This window comes from Rhinopithecus bieti, unplaced genomic scaffold (genome assembly GCF_001698545.2).
Source record: "Rhinopithecus bieti isolate Rb0 unplaced genomic scaffold, ASM169854v2 scaffold_3948, whole genome shotgun sequence".
Taxonomy (NCBI): Eukaryota; Metazoa; Chordata; class Mammalia; order Primates; family Cercopithecidae; genus Rhinopithecus; species Rhinopithecus bieti.
The window spans coordinates 248,351-263,268 of record NW_016804646.1 but is presented as its reverse complement, the minus strand read 5'-3'; the positions used below and the strand labels follow the sequence as shown (position 1 = coordinate 263,268).

Below are 14,918 nucleotides of genomic sequence, written 5' to 3'. Positions count from 1 at the left end.
GTATAAGAACCTTTACAGATATGGTCCAACCAAAGTCAGCTTTGCGCAACACCACAGCTGCCAAGCGCAAACTGTCCTGACAAGGCATACTTCACTGCTGAAGCATTTAAAAACTTGAAGATAACCCTTATTACAGGGTTACCCCTATTTTGTAGCTGGGGAGACGGGTGCTCAAAAGGATGCAGTGGTTTGGCAAGGGAGACAAAGAACACGAGGGCAGCATGAGGTGGCTGCGAGAAGGGGCAGCCGGCAAGGTCAGGCACTTCCCACGGCAGGAGACTGGCACCGAGCAGGGGTGGGAGGGAAACAGGGACACCACCTGCTCCATGCCTGCAGAATTCTACCTCCACAGGGCAAAGCAAGGGCAAACCACACAGCCTGGGGAGCTTTGCACACCAAGGCTCATGGAGGAAGACTGGCCAGGGAGCCTTCGCCGAATGGAATCAGGTAGGGCATTCTTGGGAACAGCCTCTAACTGATCTCCAGGGATGCATGCAAATGACTGCATAACATATGCAAATGACTGCATAACATATGCAAATAACAACAGGTACACATCCTGGCTGGTTGGAAACACTGCTTCTGGCCTGCTTGGTAATAAATCCTAGGTGTGTGGTTACAGCACATTTGTCCTCCACGTCCTGATGCGTAGGTGCCTCTGACTTCCTTAGAGCTGCACCATTATTTTCCCCTAGCTAAGCAGTCAGCAGACAAGGCTTCTCACGCAGCTGCAAGTCAGATGTGATTAACAGTATTTCATATGGAATATATTTGTGTCTGATCTATTTGCTTGATTAAATCACACTGTAGCTTAACAGCCTATTTGTTGATAATTTTTACTTATTTGAATTCAATTTAATAGCTCTTAGTAGTGAAAATATATCAGCAAACATAAAATGCTGAGAAAATGCAACACAACGTAATTCAGTGTAATCAGAAATAAAAGCAGAGCATTCTAGAGAACGCTGCTAGTCTTAGACCAGCTCTGCTTCTTTAACAAGCACAGATCCTTGGAGCAAAATAGGTAGAGTCTTTCTGGCTAAATTACTTGTTACCAACTCCATGTCATACAAAATAAACTCATCCTGGTCCCCCATATCAAAGGAGCACTCTCTTGGCAGCTTCCTGAAGGTCCCCAAGGCTGCAAACATCTCTGGTCGACCTGAACATTGCCTTCATCCTGAAGCTACAGCCCCTAAGCCTCTTTCCTCCCCTTTCCCTTCATGGCCAGTAGCCCTGGAAGCTGCCACTGAGAGTTCATACTTCTCCCACCCACTATTAAATTGCTACTTCTGAGAAACTATTCGCCCCACATGTGAGAAACAGAACGAAATCTCAGGTAAATGGTAAGTCAGAGGATATGAACATATGTTCCTTTTTTATTTAGTGTGCTTCCGCTTCATCCTTCTGAACACATGAAAAATAGTCTGAACAGTCTTTGCTGTGCTGGGTGTGGTCAAAGACAGTCAGCACAGGGGCTTACGGAAAAGGACAGGCAAAGCAAAAGGGGCAAAATCTCACTTCGGTTAGTTGTCTTTTCACATAGCTTAAAAAACCAACAATACTTTGGGGATTTTTCTTGAATGTAAAGAAATAAAGTATGTAATGAAATTCCAAGCATAAGGCATATCATAGAAATTGTGACCACAAATAAGGAATTAAGCTTAATGTCTTTAAAATAAAGTATATAAATGAGCAAAAAGATGAACAAATTCAGTATTCACTAATATGGACTATTTATTGTGGGTTTTTTTGGCTGTCAGAAAATCCAATAAAATTAGGATAAACATAATTTTGGGGGGAGCATTTATTGGGAGTACCTGAAAATTATCTTAATTAGAAATGATTTTCTTGGAAACCACCCAAGATCTAGAAGAAGAGCTCACGTATCAAGCACCAAGAATAAGCCTTAGTGGTAAACTTTCCAGGAAACTTTCTTTTTATCCATGACTGGAGTCAATATTGTTCCTGATGCTTGCTAAGAGTCCCTTCACACTTCCTTTATTAGGATACCATGGTTTCCTTAAAAGGAATGAGCAATTAAAACGTCTTTATATGTACACATAGATAAATTCTGATGATCTGTGACCACCAGAAATAGAAAAAAGTTGACAACTGATCTAATCAGGCCATTTAAATCCAAAGCTGCCAATAATTTCACAGCACTTACACCCTAATAGCAAGCTTCTTTTGACTTGTTTGCTTCTATTGCTAGACATTAAGCTCACTGAGGGCAGGGATCCTATTTTTATTTCCCAGTTGCTTAGCACAATGCACACAGTATGTGCTTCAATCTTTTGAGTGTATGAACAATTGAGCAAATAGATAAATAAAACGAAATTCTCCTTCCATTCAGCAGTTCATCACTAGCAATATCCCAGGTAAAGCCTCGCATTTTGTCTTCCTCATTCACTCCCCATTGCCTTTCAGGAGAAACGCCAGTTACAGCTGAAATAGCTCAAATAATAGGTCACCAAAGAGAACCCTCTGGCTTTGGTAACTCCAAATGAATAACTGCCCCCTAAATGAAATGACTTTGTATATTGATACCTTTAGCAAATTGGTGGAAGTCTTATCTTGGGTTAATAATATCACTTTTAATTAGTTTAAAATGTACATTCCCTCTTGGAAGAAATATAAACTAAGCTTTGGAGGTTGCACATTCCATCTTCTAAGGCTCTACTGGCATGTGGAAAGGTTGAGTGGGGAGAAGATTCCTTTCAGCTCCATGGATCTATTGGTTCTGCTAAGTTAGGACGGTGAGGGCGGTGCATTTCCTTGCTCTCAAAGCCACCTTAGCTCAGTAGGCAACTGGCACGGGTAACATATTTTGTAGATAAGTGCACAACTCATAGGCCAGACACTGAGAGGGTATCCTATCCCAGCCGGGTGACGGTAACTCCAGCTCAGCAAATGGGCCAGTGTCTCCTTTCCTCATCTATGAAATGGACCGTTGAATGAGATGCAGGTTACTTTGCCCAGCAATGTGTCGTGGTTCTTAGGCAATACTGTCAATGCCCTGAAAGCAGAGCTCTCTGGGGGGTGAGGGTCTTGTAGTCACGGAGACCTGACATCTTTCTGGGGCACATCCATGGAATTCTATGCAAGATACCCAGTTTTCCTCTACAAACCCCCAAAGTTATAGTTGCCAGAGCCAACAACTTGGCCATCTCACTTGGTTCTATGATGATAGAGGACAAAAATATTTCATTAGATTTCATTTTAATCTGTAATTCATAAGCTGTTTCCAAATATGATTAAGTAACCTGGCTTCTCTGTCACTTAGGGTTTAGCAAATGTTGGGTTATAGATGTAAAATTTATTTTTAAATCAAGTATGTTCAGAGAAGTTTTGCCAAGCATAAATGTAAAAGAGAGGGAAAAAAGAAGGAACTTTAGAAATTTCTCATTATTAAAAAAATTAAAATGAAAATAAATAAAATCGAGAATGAAAACATTAGGACTGAGTCTCTCCCTGAAAGCCTTTTAAATGAAAATACTGTTTTCAACTTAAAGTAACTATGTTAATTTCCTATTTATGTCACTAGACTTTGAATTTCAAATAACAAAAATTTTCAAAGTCTCTGTATATTTCAAAACATAAATTTCACAGAAATAATTTTAAAATGTTTCCTATTATAAAATGAGTTATCTTTCTCATTCATCCAAACAGAGGAAATACACACCTGTGTTCAGTACTTTGTGTCCTATTTCTCAACCTCAATCCATTGACAGACCTCCCCTGCTCAGTTGTACATTTTTTGATGAGTGCTTCTTGGCCTTCTCAAGTATGGGTAGGGAGCAGAAGAGGAACTCACTGGACGGGACACAAAGTCAGCTGCTTGTGAGAATCCTCACTGGGCGGAAGTGCTCTGAGGCCAGGACTTCTATGTCTTGTGTCTTTTTGGACACAGTACCCAGAAAAAGACCAGCCCCAGACCTGGTCCTCCATAAACACTTGCAGAATTTCCTTGGAAAGCTTTCAACAAGACTCTCAAACTCTCACGGTTTTATCCCCATAGCAATAGAATAAGGATAGTAACATACACTACCCCGATTTTCACAAGCATCAACTAATAGAAAGCCAGGGAATGCATTTGTAAAGAGGAGAGCATTGTATTAGTACTGACCATCTTTTTTTTTTTTTGAGACGAGTCTTGCTCTGTGGCCAGGCTGGAGTGCAGTGGCGCGATCTCGGCTCACTGCGACCTCTGACTCCCTGGTTCAAATGATTCTCCTGCCTCAGCCTCCTGAGGAGCTGGAATTACAGGCACACGCCATCATGCCCAGCTAATTTTTGTATTTTTAGTAGAGACAGGGTTTCACCATGTTGGCCAGAATGGTCTCGATCTCCTGACCTTGTGATCTGCCTGCCTCAGGTTCCCAAAGGGCTGGGATTACAGGCATGAGCCACTGCGACTGGACATTATTGACTAGCTTAATGAGACCTCCAGCACCTCCTACCGGATCTGGCACATAGAAAGCGCTAATTGACTACTTGCTGTTAGACTACATTTATTTTCAGCCCATTTGACCTCCTATGTCGCTGATGGTTTATGTATGACTTCTAGAAATTTTATTTGTACATCAAAAAAACCTCATTTCCTATTCCCACCCCTACCTTGTTTCCCACTGTATTCTTTTTGGAGGCACTTCTGCAGCCTGGCCCTCCTTGCAGAACCCTAATACCAGAGGTGTGTGTATCCAGAATCAGGCAGATTCCTGAACTCCCACTGGTCAGCCAGTGTCTAGCTGCTCTTCATAAACAATGCCTGGAGTTTGCTCACACGTGTGCCTCTTCTTGACAGAGACAATAAACGGAAGGAGATAAGGAGTTGTCTAATAAACTTGGCATTGTGATGAAACAGGAAATAAAAACATGTATCCAGATAAAGATAAATACTATTCTGAGTTTCTGATCTTGTCAACTTTAGATTTTTTAAGTGCCTGTGTCCCAGCAAAATGATTTGTCTCACTGAAGGTGTGCTTAATTTCTCTCAATATTAGACTTAAAGCAAGCCCTCCTCCAGTACTGGATTAACAGTCTTGTTTGAAAGATATGTTTTACCCTTAGGAAGCGGCCACACTGATCCTATCTAGTACTTCAATTCTGATTTAGGGATGCCATAAGAGAAACTTTGTAAACAAGTAATTCTCTTCTACTTTTTATGTCTATTCCTGAACTCTGCTTAGAGGTCTCTCAGTTGTTACAGAACCCATGCCTGTGTCTAATATCATGGCAGCTGGGACAAAGAACACCAAGACGAAACATCTGAGATTGTTCCAGTTGAAACCAACCAACCAAAACCGCATAGGTGCCAGCCTTGAGGCAAAGGCGGGACAGTGTCAGGCAAAATCTTTGGGTCCCAGCCTCAGTCTCCCCATCACCATGTCTCTTTTTCACTTAAACACGTTTCACTGTTTTGTCATCTATAGATTCAACAATGTGATTTGCACACTGAGATTAAGAGAATAAGATTTGATGGTCGAAATAAAAAACACCACAAGAGAACCGTCCAAAAGGAAACCCTAAGATGCCAAGATGCGGGACAGGTAGAAAGGACAGGGCTTTGGGAGTACTCTGGGTTTTCAGAACGAATCTGTATCAACCCCGGCGCTGTGAGGATATTGCATCAGGCGCTTTACTCCTGAGCGCCGTTTTAGACGCCTAAGTAGATCGTGCTGCTGCCCGTTCTTCCCCGTTCTGTGAATTCTACACTGACTTCAAATGCACGAATGAGCTACAAGATAAGGTGGAACCTGCCAGCTGGGCACGGCTGACAGCACCTGATCAGCGCCTCAGAGGGCGGAGCTGGGGGGCTTCTCCACTCGGTACTCTGAGGGACCCCTGCGGAGCGCTTCGCGCCACGCGGCTGTCCAGCTGCAGAGAAAGTCCCTCCTCACCCGGGTCACCCGTGGCCCACAGGGGACCACCCCACACCCCGTGCAGCCAGCGGCGGATAAACGAGCTGGAAATGCAGTGGGGGTGGAGTTGGCCCCCGCAAGGACCCACGGACCGCCCAATTACTACGGAGTCCGAGCGATAACGTTGGGAGCCCTTTGGTTCGATTTTCGGAACCGGACCAGCTTTCCAGTAACTTGACTCCCTGACGGGTCTCGGGGTCCACCCAGAGGTGGCGAGGCGGGCTCTGGCGGCCACAGCCCGCTTGGCGCCTGGCACCTGCGCGCCCCGAGGGCGGCCGCATTACCTCGAGCCGGCTCAGGCTGGAGCTCTTGGAGCGCGACTTCCTGCGCAGGTACACGGAGAAGAACCTGCGCACGGCGAACTTCTTCATGCTCAGGTCCATCGCCCCGCGCCCAGCCCGGAGCAGCCGCAGGGCCGGGGGACGCGCATCCCTGGCATCCCAGGCGCGGGGCTCAGGTCTGCGGGTGGGCACGCGTGGCCGGGGAACCCGGCGCGACGGCCATGGGCGTGGGGCGTGTGGCGCGGGCTGCGGTCACAAAGGGCAGGCCGCGCCGGCCACCGCGGCCGGGGCCCCAGGCGCTCCCTCCGCCTCCTTCTTCGCCTCCCCTGCGAGTACCAGCGCCGGCCACGCGCCACGCCTACACCACGCCCACCGCCACTACCGCCAATCAGCGCCCTCCGCTTCGTGCCCCGGAATGCACACCTCCTCCTCCTTCGCCCCGCCCCGCCACTACCGCCAATCAGCGCTCACCGCCCCGCCCGTTCCCGCCCACCACCAACACTGCCAATGAGCGCCTACCGCCCCGCCCAGGAGAGCCCCGCCTCCGCCGATACCTCCAATCATCAGCGTCGCCCTGCGGCTCCAGGTGCTCATCCCTCCTCCTCTTTCTACTCCTTCCTACGAGTACCAGCTCCGTGCAGCCCCGCCCCCACGCGGGTCCACCCACGGCCCCGCCAATCAGCGCCCGCGACTGCCGCATGCCTAATGAGCACCGACCCGGGACAGCTCCCGGCTCGGGCGGGCTGTGTAGCTGCTCAGGAGCCACGCAGTCGCGGGCGTTCCTGTCACGCAACTTCGGCCCGGCTGCTCTTTCTTCCACCTTGGGGCCGTCATTATGTTTTCCTTCCTTAAAACATCCCTATGCACACTTTGTCATCATGTTTTTTTCTGCTGAACCAAACTTTAATTGTTGATCAGCAAATGCTTCTAGAAAACCCAGGCAAAACCGCAGCGGCACAGCGAGCGAGGCACCCCTGCCTGCCAGCGGATCCTGCAGCCCGGCCCAGAGCCGCCCGCCGCGGGACCGGCGCCTTGCCTCTGCCGGAGCCAACAAAGACGCCGGAGGGCGGGGGCTCAGGCAGCCCGCAGGGCGCCTCCCTCCCGCGGCTGCAGAACAAAGATGCATCCGCCCTCCGCAGCCGGCCCCATTCTAGGAAACGTCTACACAGATGGCTTATCAGGGCCGGCGCTGGGAATACCCGGGGCGGGGTGACCTGGGTCTAGAGCAAGGCCCTCAGGCCCGCCGCTGGCGGCAGCGCCGCTCAGGATCTGCCTTAAAGGGAAACACTTTTTTTTCTTTTTTTTTCCTAGAAATGCTCACCAAGGGCTGCAGGAGGGCCGGGATCTGCGGGCTTACGACCCGGTGCAGCCTGGGTGCTCTGTTTTCCTCTTGTGCACGTGTTGAGTTTGTGTTTAAAAACAGGGAGAAACCGAGCCCATTTACATAGCATCATCACCACCTGCAAAGACCAGAAACGACTGCGGTGGTGAGTTGACAAGTCTTGCTTGCTCTTTTGCAGTGCGAACTGCAAAATCCTCGCGCTGTTTTGTTCCTTGGACTACTCAGATGTTACGTTAATACTTGTGATAGGCTATTTTGGCTAAGGTGGGTAGAGGTCAGAATGTCCTTAAATAAGAGCTTTAAGCTCATGCTGCATCCAGGCTGAGGTGAGGTCAGATAGGCTCTCTGGGTTTCCTGGAGACCCGCGTTGAGCGGTGCTGCTCCGGAGTGGAAGCCAGGAGTTTAGCATCAGGACTCTGGCGCTGTCCCTTCCTTGCTTGGTGAACTTGGGTGCCGTTGCACGTTGTTTCCACGACTCATCTCTAAGAGGAAAATATGAGTGAAACCTGCCTTATCTCCCTTACTGGATAGCAAGAGGCTTATGCAAGATCACGGATATGGGAGTGCTTTGTGAATTTAAATAGTGCAATTGATTTTCATATTATGTATTAAAGGATTTATAATAACTATTTTTCTTTAAAAACAGAAGTGCAGGACCCCACAAGGACACCGAACACCAAACACCCCTTTTTGCTGCTTTTCAAGACGGTGCGCCAATTAAGTACCCATGAAAACTGCTTTTCCGCTTCTTTTAAGGTTCTGCTGGGAGGGTAGCCTCTGAGTGCCCTGTATCCCTGCTGGGACCCTTAGGCATCCTGGCTCTAGGCAAACACAAAGATACTGTACTGAGCACGGGAAGCGGTAGATGGACCTCCAAGTGGACACAGACTCCGGGGATGAGGGAGGGCCAACCCAACCATGCTTCCCTCGGAAGGGGAGCCAGTAATACTGGCCAGAGACAGGGGTGCAGAATGCCAGCTATACCAACTCGCGGGCATCCTGTTCAGGACAAAAGCCCAGAGGCAGGCCTAAGTCAAGGCTTGTGTGTACCGACAATAGTATTTCGACGTGATCTGACAAAATTGGAAAGGAAATATTTCATGGGACATTCATGAGTTCCCCAAATTTGAAGGCAACAAAACTGCTCTGTTGAACTTGGGGGAAAAATCGTTCAGATTTCAACCACGGAATTCATTGCTACAACAATAAATATGTTTGCCTTTGTTTTTCTCCTGTTAAAATACAGGTATATCAAAATCTCTGGTGATCACAGAACACTACTTCATGTGCCTATGTAATGAAATCCTCCAAAACCACTAAATCTAGGGTAGGTATAATATCAAGACGCATTGTAACCTAAATCCAAACTATCCTCACCAAATACCAGAAAAGAAAGTGAACTTGATAAAGGCTCTTGCCCAGATGATGGAATGGGAAAGGACTGAAGAGCAGATAAAGAGCTTGGTAGACCTCTGAGTATCTCACATTTTCTCTGACTCAAGCACAGTCAGTTTGAGACTGAATTCCATGGTGACTGCTACTTCTATGAGTACCAGATTAGCTGATGCATGGTCAGTGCAATTCCACAAGTGATTATCGAGCACCTACTAACATCTGGCACTGTGGTGGTCATTTGTGACACGAAGTGATTACAATATCTCAAGAAGTTCACAGTCTTATGGAAGAGAAGGCGAGTGAACAGACAAAGCTGATGCCATTTTTATGTAAAGTGAAGAAATGTGTAAGAGATGAATGAGAAGCCAATACTAATTGGCGAAGTCAAGGAGGAGATGGTCTTTGCTCTGAACCCCTGAGGGTAAGAAGATGAGGGAATAAGTTTCCTGGACAGACAAGAGGAGGCAGGAGTCCCAGGCTGAGGAGTAACAGGGCACAGTCAGGGGACTATGACAAGATTTACCATCTCTTCCGGGCTACACAGGTATCTTTGTGGGTAAGGCTGATGTGCTGTCTGCATATGGGAAGATGCCACATTCTCGGGGCACCCCACAGGAGTGTCTTAAGAGTGACACCCAAGAGCTTCCAATTAGTCAAGTACCACAAATGTCTGTTCGTCTCCAAACAGCCCTACAGGCTGCTGGAAGTTTCAAGTTTCTAAAACTCTCTTTTATTCTCATAATATATTTTCAATAAAATGCTAAATTGCACTTCAAGTGAAACTTTATATATCTTTAAAATAAATGGAAACAATGTGGGGAGCTTTTAAACTCCACAGGTAAGTGAGATCGTGGACATTCGTCTTCCCATGTCTGGCTTATTCCACTTAGTATGATATCCTCCAAGCCCATCTGTGTTGCCCGCGGGTAGCTATGTAAGGCAACGGGTGTGTCCATTAGCTTGATTGTGGGAATCCTTGCACAAGGTATACCTACAGCAAACATGATAGGGTGTCCCTTAAATTATGCAACTTTTGGCTGCACAGGGTAGTTCACGCCTATCATCCCAGCACTTTGGGAGGCCGAGGCGGGCAGATCACCTGAGGTCAGGAGTTCAAGACCAGCCTGACCAACATGGAGAAACCCCATCTCTACTAAAAATACAAAATTAGCCGGGTGTGGTGGCACATGCCTGTAATCCCAGCTACTCGGGAGGCTAAGGCAGGAGAATCCCTTGAACCCGGGAGGCGGAGTTGCAGTCAGTGGAGATCATACCATGTTGTACTCCAGCCTGGGCAACAAGAGCTAAACTCCATCTCAAAAAAAAAAAATTTTTTTTCTTTATCAATTATACCTCAACAAAGATGGAGAAAATAAAAAGAATGAATGAGGAAGGACATACAGAAATCAACAGCAACAACACAGAGGAGGAAGGCCAGAAGAGAGACACAAAGACCAGGAGACCAAGAAGGAACTTAACCCAGAGGAAATGTATACTGGCAGCCAGAGCTTAGTGAGGGAGGATAGAGCAGAGTCGGACAGTGCAACTCAGGAACAGGGTCGGGTAGCAGCAGAGGCACACAGCGGTGCTGGGAGACCAGAGGACAACGTGGACCCAATACGGGTATGAAATACCTCGGGGCCGGGCGCGGGGGCTCATACCTGTAATCCCAGCACTTCGGGAGGCCGAGATGGGCAGATCACTTGAGCCCAGGAGTTCAAGGCCAGCCTGGGCAATATGGCGAAACCCATGTTTTCTCTACTAACAACTACAAAAATCAGTTGGATGTGGTGGTGCGTGCCTGTGGTCCCGGCTACTTCAGAGGGTGAAGTGGGAGGATCACTTGAGCCTGGGAGGCAGAGATGGCAGTGAGCTGAGATCGTGCCACTGCACTCCAGCCTGGGTAACAGAGTGAGAGCCCATCTCAAAAACACCAAAAACAAAAAAAACAACCTCAGCGCAGATTGCCTAAGTCCACAGAGCAAGAAAGGAAACTGGGGCAAAGTAAAGGAGTGAGTTTCTTCTTCTACCTCTGGCCAGTGTGTAAGGACGGGATGCTCAGAGCCGGGGGTGCTCTGGGCCCATGGGGTCATGCTAAGCATGGCACAGCAGAAAACTGGAAACATTTTGAATCCTGGATAACACTGTTGAGTTACTGCATTAACCAATTCTGCAGCCAAACCTCTTTGAGGCTTAGTTCTGTGGAAAATAACAAATCTTTTCATTGAGCTGAGTTTTCTGCCATTTGCAGCCAAAGGATCCTAATTGATACACTGAGCAAGGCACTCATTATTCACTCGGTTAGTCCATAGACTTAAATCTAGTTACTACATCTAAATTTTTGTAAAAGTTACTTAAAGATTATTTAATAGTCATAATATTTGTAAAACGTTATGGTAGAAAGTGCTGTAGATTAATTACAATTACGGTTATAATTCTAGGATGGAAGAATTACTTGTTTGAATGTATTCGCGTATCATGCGTTTCACGGTCTTCCTCTGTACTCAGCACTGTGCCCTCTCACAAGATCATCACAGGCTGGTGACAAATGATCAGATACAAAAATATACTATGAGTCAGCGGAACGTGCCACGCTTTAAGGCAGACAAACATGCAGCTGGCCCATGCAGAGTGAGGAAGGACTAGAGGGACATAAGGACAGTTTTTCAAACCAGGCAAGTGGGGACGAGAGCAGAAAGAAAGATCATTTTGTGCAAAGGCCCTGGGGTGAGTGACACTGTGTGGCCAGAGCATGGACTCAGGGTGTGGGGTCAGGTGGAGGCAATGACATTTGTTCTCAGCTTAACAAAGGGGCCACTGAAGCATGAAGCTGAGGATAACAGGGACACACTTGTATTTGAGAAAGTTCCGGCAGCAGGGTGCACAGCAGAGGAAGCAGATCAGGGAGGTGCCCCTGTGACAGTCTTGTGGGGCAGGACAGTGTCCTCATGAAGAGCAAACCGCAGTGGCCACAGTGATGGAGAGCAAGAGGCCGAGGTGGGCAGTAACGCTGGGAGCAGAATTTGCTGGAGACCCACGGGCTGAGGGGAAGGAATTGGGGCCGGACGTTTCCAGGATAAGTCCTCGCGTCCACAGGCACCACCTCTGAGTGACTCCTCCCACTTCCTCATCCCCTCCATTTTACCACCTCGAAATCGAAATCGCAATCGCTGAGCCTTTACACAGTTCACTCAGACGGTTCCCTGTAAATCCACGATTTGCAAAACTGTCAGGTTTTATTCCAACATGACCGCAAACATGGAAAACAAAGACACGTGTAAATTATGTGAGATGAGAAAACAACACATAACTCTAAAAAGGGAATTTCATTTGCAAATGTTTTTTGAGGCAGAATCTCACTCTGTCCCCCAGGCTGGAGTGCAGTGGTGTGATCTCAGCTCACTGCAACCTCCTCCTCCTGTGATTCTTGAGTAGCTGGGACTACAGGCATGAGCCACCTTGCCCAGCTAATTTTTGTATTTTTAGTAGAGATGGAGTTTTGTCATGTACGACTGGTCTGGAATTCCTGACCTCTAGTGATCCGCCCACCTCAGCCTCCCAAAGTGCTGGGGTTACAGGTGTGAGCCACTACACTCAGCATTCATTTGCAAATTTTGTTATTGTTTGGTATAGTTTCACACCACAAATAACTCACATCCTTAAAAACCCACAGAAAAAAACTAATATTCAAGAACTAACTAGAACAATTTTTTAAAACATGAGGAAAATGAGACCATAATTTTTAAATTATAATAATTTAAACAAGACCTGTGATAACGGAGAGCCAATGGTAGTATGTGAAAGTGACTGTGTGGGGCATACTTGGTTGTATTCTTGTTTGTGACTCACTAATTATTAATCACTTCTCTCCCACGTACACCTTGGCATGAATGAGTTAGAGAAGAAACATGGCAGGAGCCCAGTGTCATTCATCAACTCAGGTCCTCTGCACAACTGCCGTGCCTGCTGCTGTGGGCTGTGCTGAGCCTGAGGTCTGAGGGGCTGGGCGCAGCAGGGACTCCTGCCCTGATGGGCATTGCCGTCTCTGGCGTGGCACAGACAAGCCAGGGTGTGTTCACTCCCAGGCAAGAAGGGCTTTAGAGGGGAGAGAGAGCCCTACAGGAGTCCTTAGTCTCGCAGATGACTGCTACATTCACAGGTGATGATGAGCAAGTGCGAGCCAGAAACACATGGAAAGGCGAGGGTGTTCCGTCGGGGAGGCTCAGGCTAAAGGCCAGTGAGAGCGTGGTCCTGAGGAGGTCCATTCGGCTGCGGCGTGAGGGTGTGTTGGAGTGGGGACAGGGCAAAGGAGGGGTGCTGGGTCACATGGTAGAGAGCCCCAAGGAGTTTACCCCTGAAGAGGCGGAAGAGCCTGGGAGGCTTTGGCAGGAGGATGCCATCAGCGTCGCCTGGGCGTGTCTGGCGAAGGATGTCTCAAGTCTGACCCTGCTCACCTACTGCGCTCATGGACAAGCCACCATCCCCACGCTGGGGAGAAGGCTGCATCCACCCCAGGAGGGTGACCTGGGTGTGTCTGGTAAAGGGTGTCTTAAGTCTGACCCTGCTCATCTTCTGTGTCCACTCCAGGACAAGCCACCATCCCCACTCTAGACCAGGGTGGTCACCTGCTAGCTTGGCCGTCCATGGCCATTCCACACAAATCCAAATCCAATCCTCCACTTCTCTGCTTATAACTCTTCCAGGCTTCTTACTTTCTTGCCAGTAAAGTATAATAAAACCCAAACTCCTCGTTCTGCCTACACTGACTGCTACAAAGACCCTGGGTCTCACCACCCACTGTCCATCCCGCCCTGCCCCACCCTGCTCCTGGGCTCCACCAGCCTGGCCTTCCCTTCATTCTTGGAACCGCCAAGGCCATCCCACCTCCAGCCTTGGGTTCTGGCATCTTCCTCTGCCTGGGCCCCTGTTCCGGCTGGCTCTCAAGCTTTGACTTCCAGCTTGAATCAGCACCTCCCTGCAGAGGTCTTTCTGGATAGCCTATCTCAGACAGGGCCTCTCTACACTACCCTCTAGAACACCTCATGCTCATTTTCTTTACAAAACTTCGGATAATATGTGACTCTTCTTCCTTTTCTCCTCCTCCACATTTTTCTCCTCCTCCTCTTCCTCCTCCTCTTCCTCGTCCTCCTTCTCCCTCTTCCTCCTTCTCCTTCATCTTCTTTACCTTTCAAATGCTTTTCTCCAGTAATCACAATATAAGGCCCTAAAGGACAGGAACTTTAACATCCCCAGAGGCTTCTGTGACACAGAGCCCAGCGCACAGCAGGCACTCCATGGATATCTGCTGCCCTTGTTGAATAAACAGATTGGGGAATGAGGCCAGGAGAATGGCAGGGTGTGGCCGAAGGGAAGTGGATGAACTCCAGGGTTAAATTTAGAACAAACAGGATTTCAGGATTGATCATTTGAAAGGAAAGTTTCTACCAACTCTCTGAGATACACTAAGTTTGAAAATTTCAAGGACAAATAGCTATAGGCCAATTTTAAAAAATGCTGAGAGGCTGTTCCACAACCCTGACACTGCCCAGGTGTCTGAGAACACAGGATGGCCTGGAGAGTGATGGAGGGGAGCACGGAGGCAGGAAATTTGGCAGCATTTCCATCACCCTAACTCTCCACCACCCAAAGGGCTGGGGAGGTGCCGCCTCCGTTGTTGCAGCCCAGGCAGGATGACTTTGTGGGGCCCCTTGGGGAGTGCTGATATGCTGGGACCAGGTGGCTTAGGTCTGGCATCCACTGGGACCATCTGGAGGGGAACGTGAGGAGGACAGAGAGGCTGTGTGGTGGCTAACCCTGTCCGTGCAAGGCTTGTTGGCCAAGGACATATGAGTGCTTCCTACAGGCCAGGCCTGGGCCAAGGAGGGGCCATGTGAAGTCCTCAGAGACCCTGCCTGGAGTGAAGCTAACAGGGGCCTCCAGGACAGAAGGGTCAGGCTGGGGAAGAGAGGAAAGCAG

The 14,918-nt window shown here is 48.2% G+C and overlaps 2 protein-coding genes across 4 annotated transcripts in view; one reads left to right on the top strand and one right to left on the bottom strand.

The window, feature by feature from the left end:
* The window catches only part of RPS6KA2 (ribosomal protein S6 kinase A2), a 251,825-nt gene that overhangs the window by 203,445 nt on the left and 33,462 nt on the right, over nucleotides 1-14,918 (bottom strand). For 2 of the 3 annotated variants that reach the window (XM_017869540.1, XM_017869539.1), the window contains exon 1: nucleotides 6,209-6,560. The exons of the other annotated variant lie outside the window; for it this stretch is intronic. In XM_017869540.1, coding sequence (XP_017725029.1) covers nucleotides 6,209-6,307 — 99 coding nt within the window. In that variant the 5' untranslated portion in view covers nucleotides 6,308-6,560. Of the gene's footprint in view, nucleotides 1-6,208; nucleotides 6,561-14,918 lie in introns of those variants that run through there. 3 annotated transcript variants of the gene reach the window in all.
* On the top strand, nucleotides 6,406-9,772 carry LOC108527969 (alpha carbonic anhydrase 8-like). The gene is made up of 3 exons (XM_017869542.1): nucleotides 6,406-6,791; nucleotides 7,517-7,692; nucleotides 8,194-9,772. The coding sequence occupies exons 1-2, from the start codon at nucleotides 6,427-6,429 to the stop codon at nucleotides 7,608-7,610; spliced, it is 459 nt and encodes a 152-aa protein (XP_017725031.1). The 5' UTR covers nucleotides 6,406-6,426; the 3' UTR covers nucleotides 7,611-7,692; nucleotides 8,194-9,772.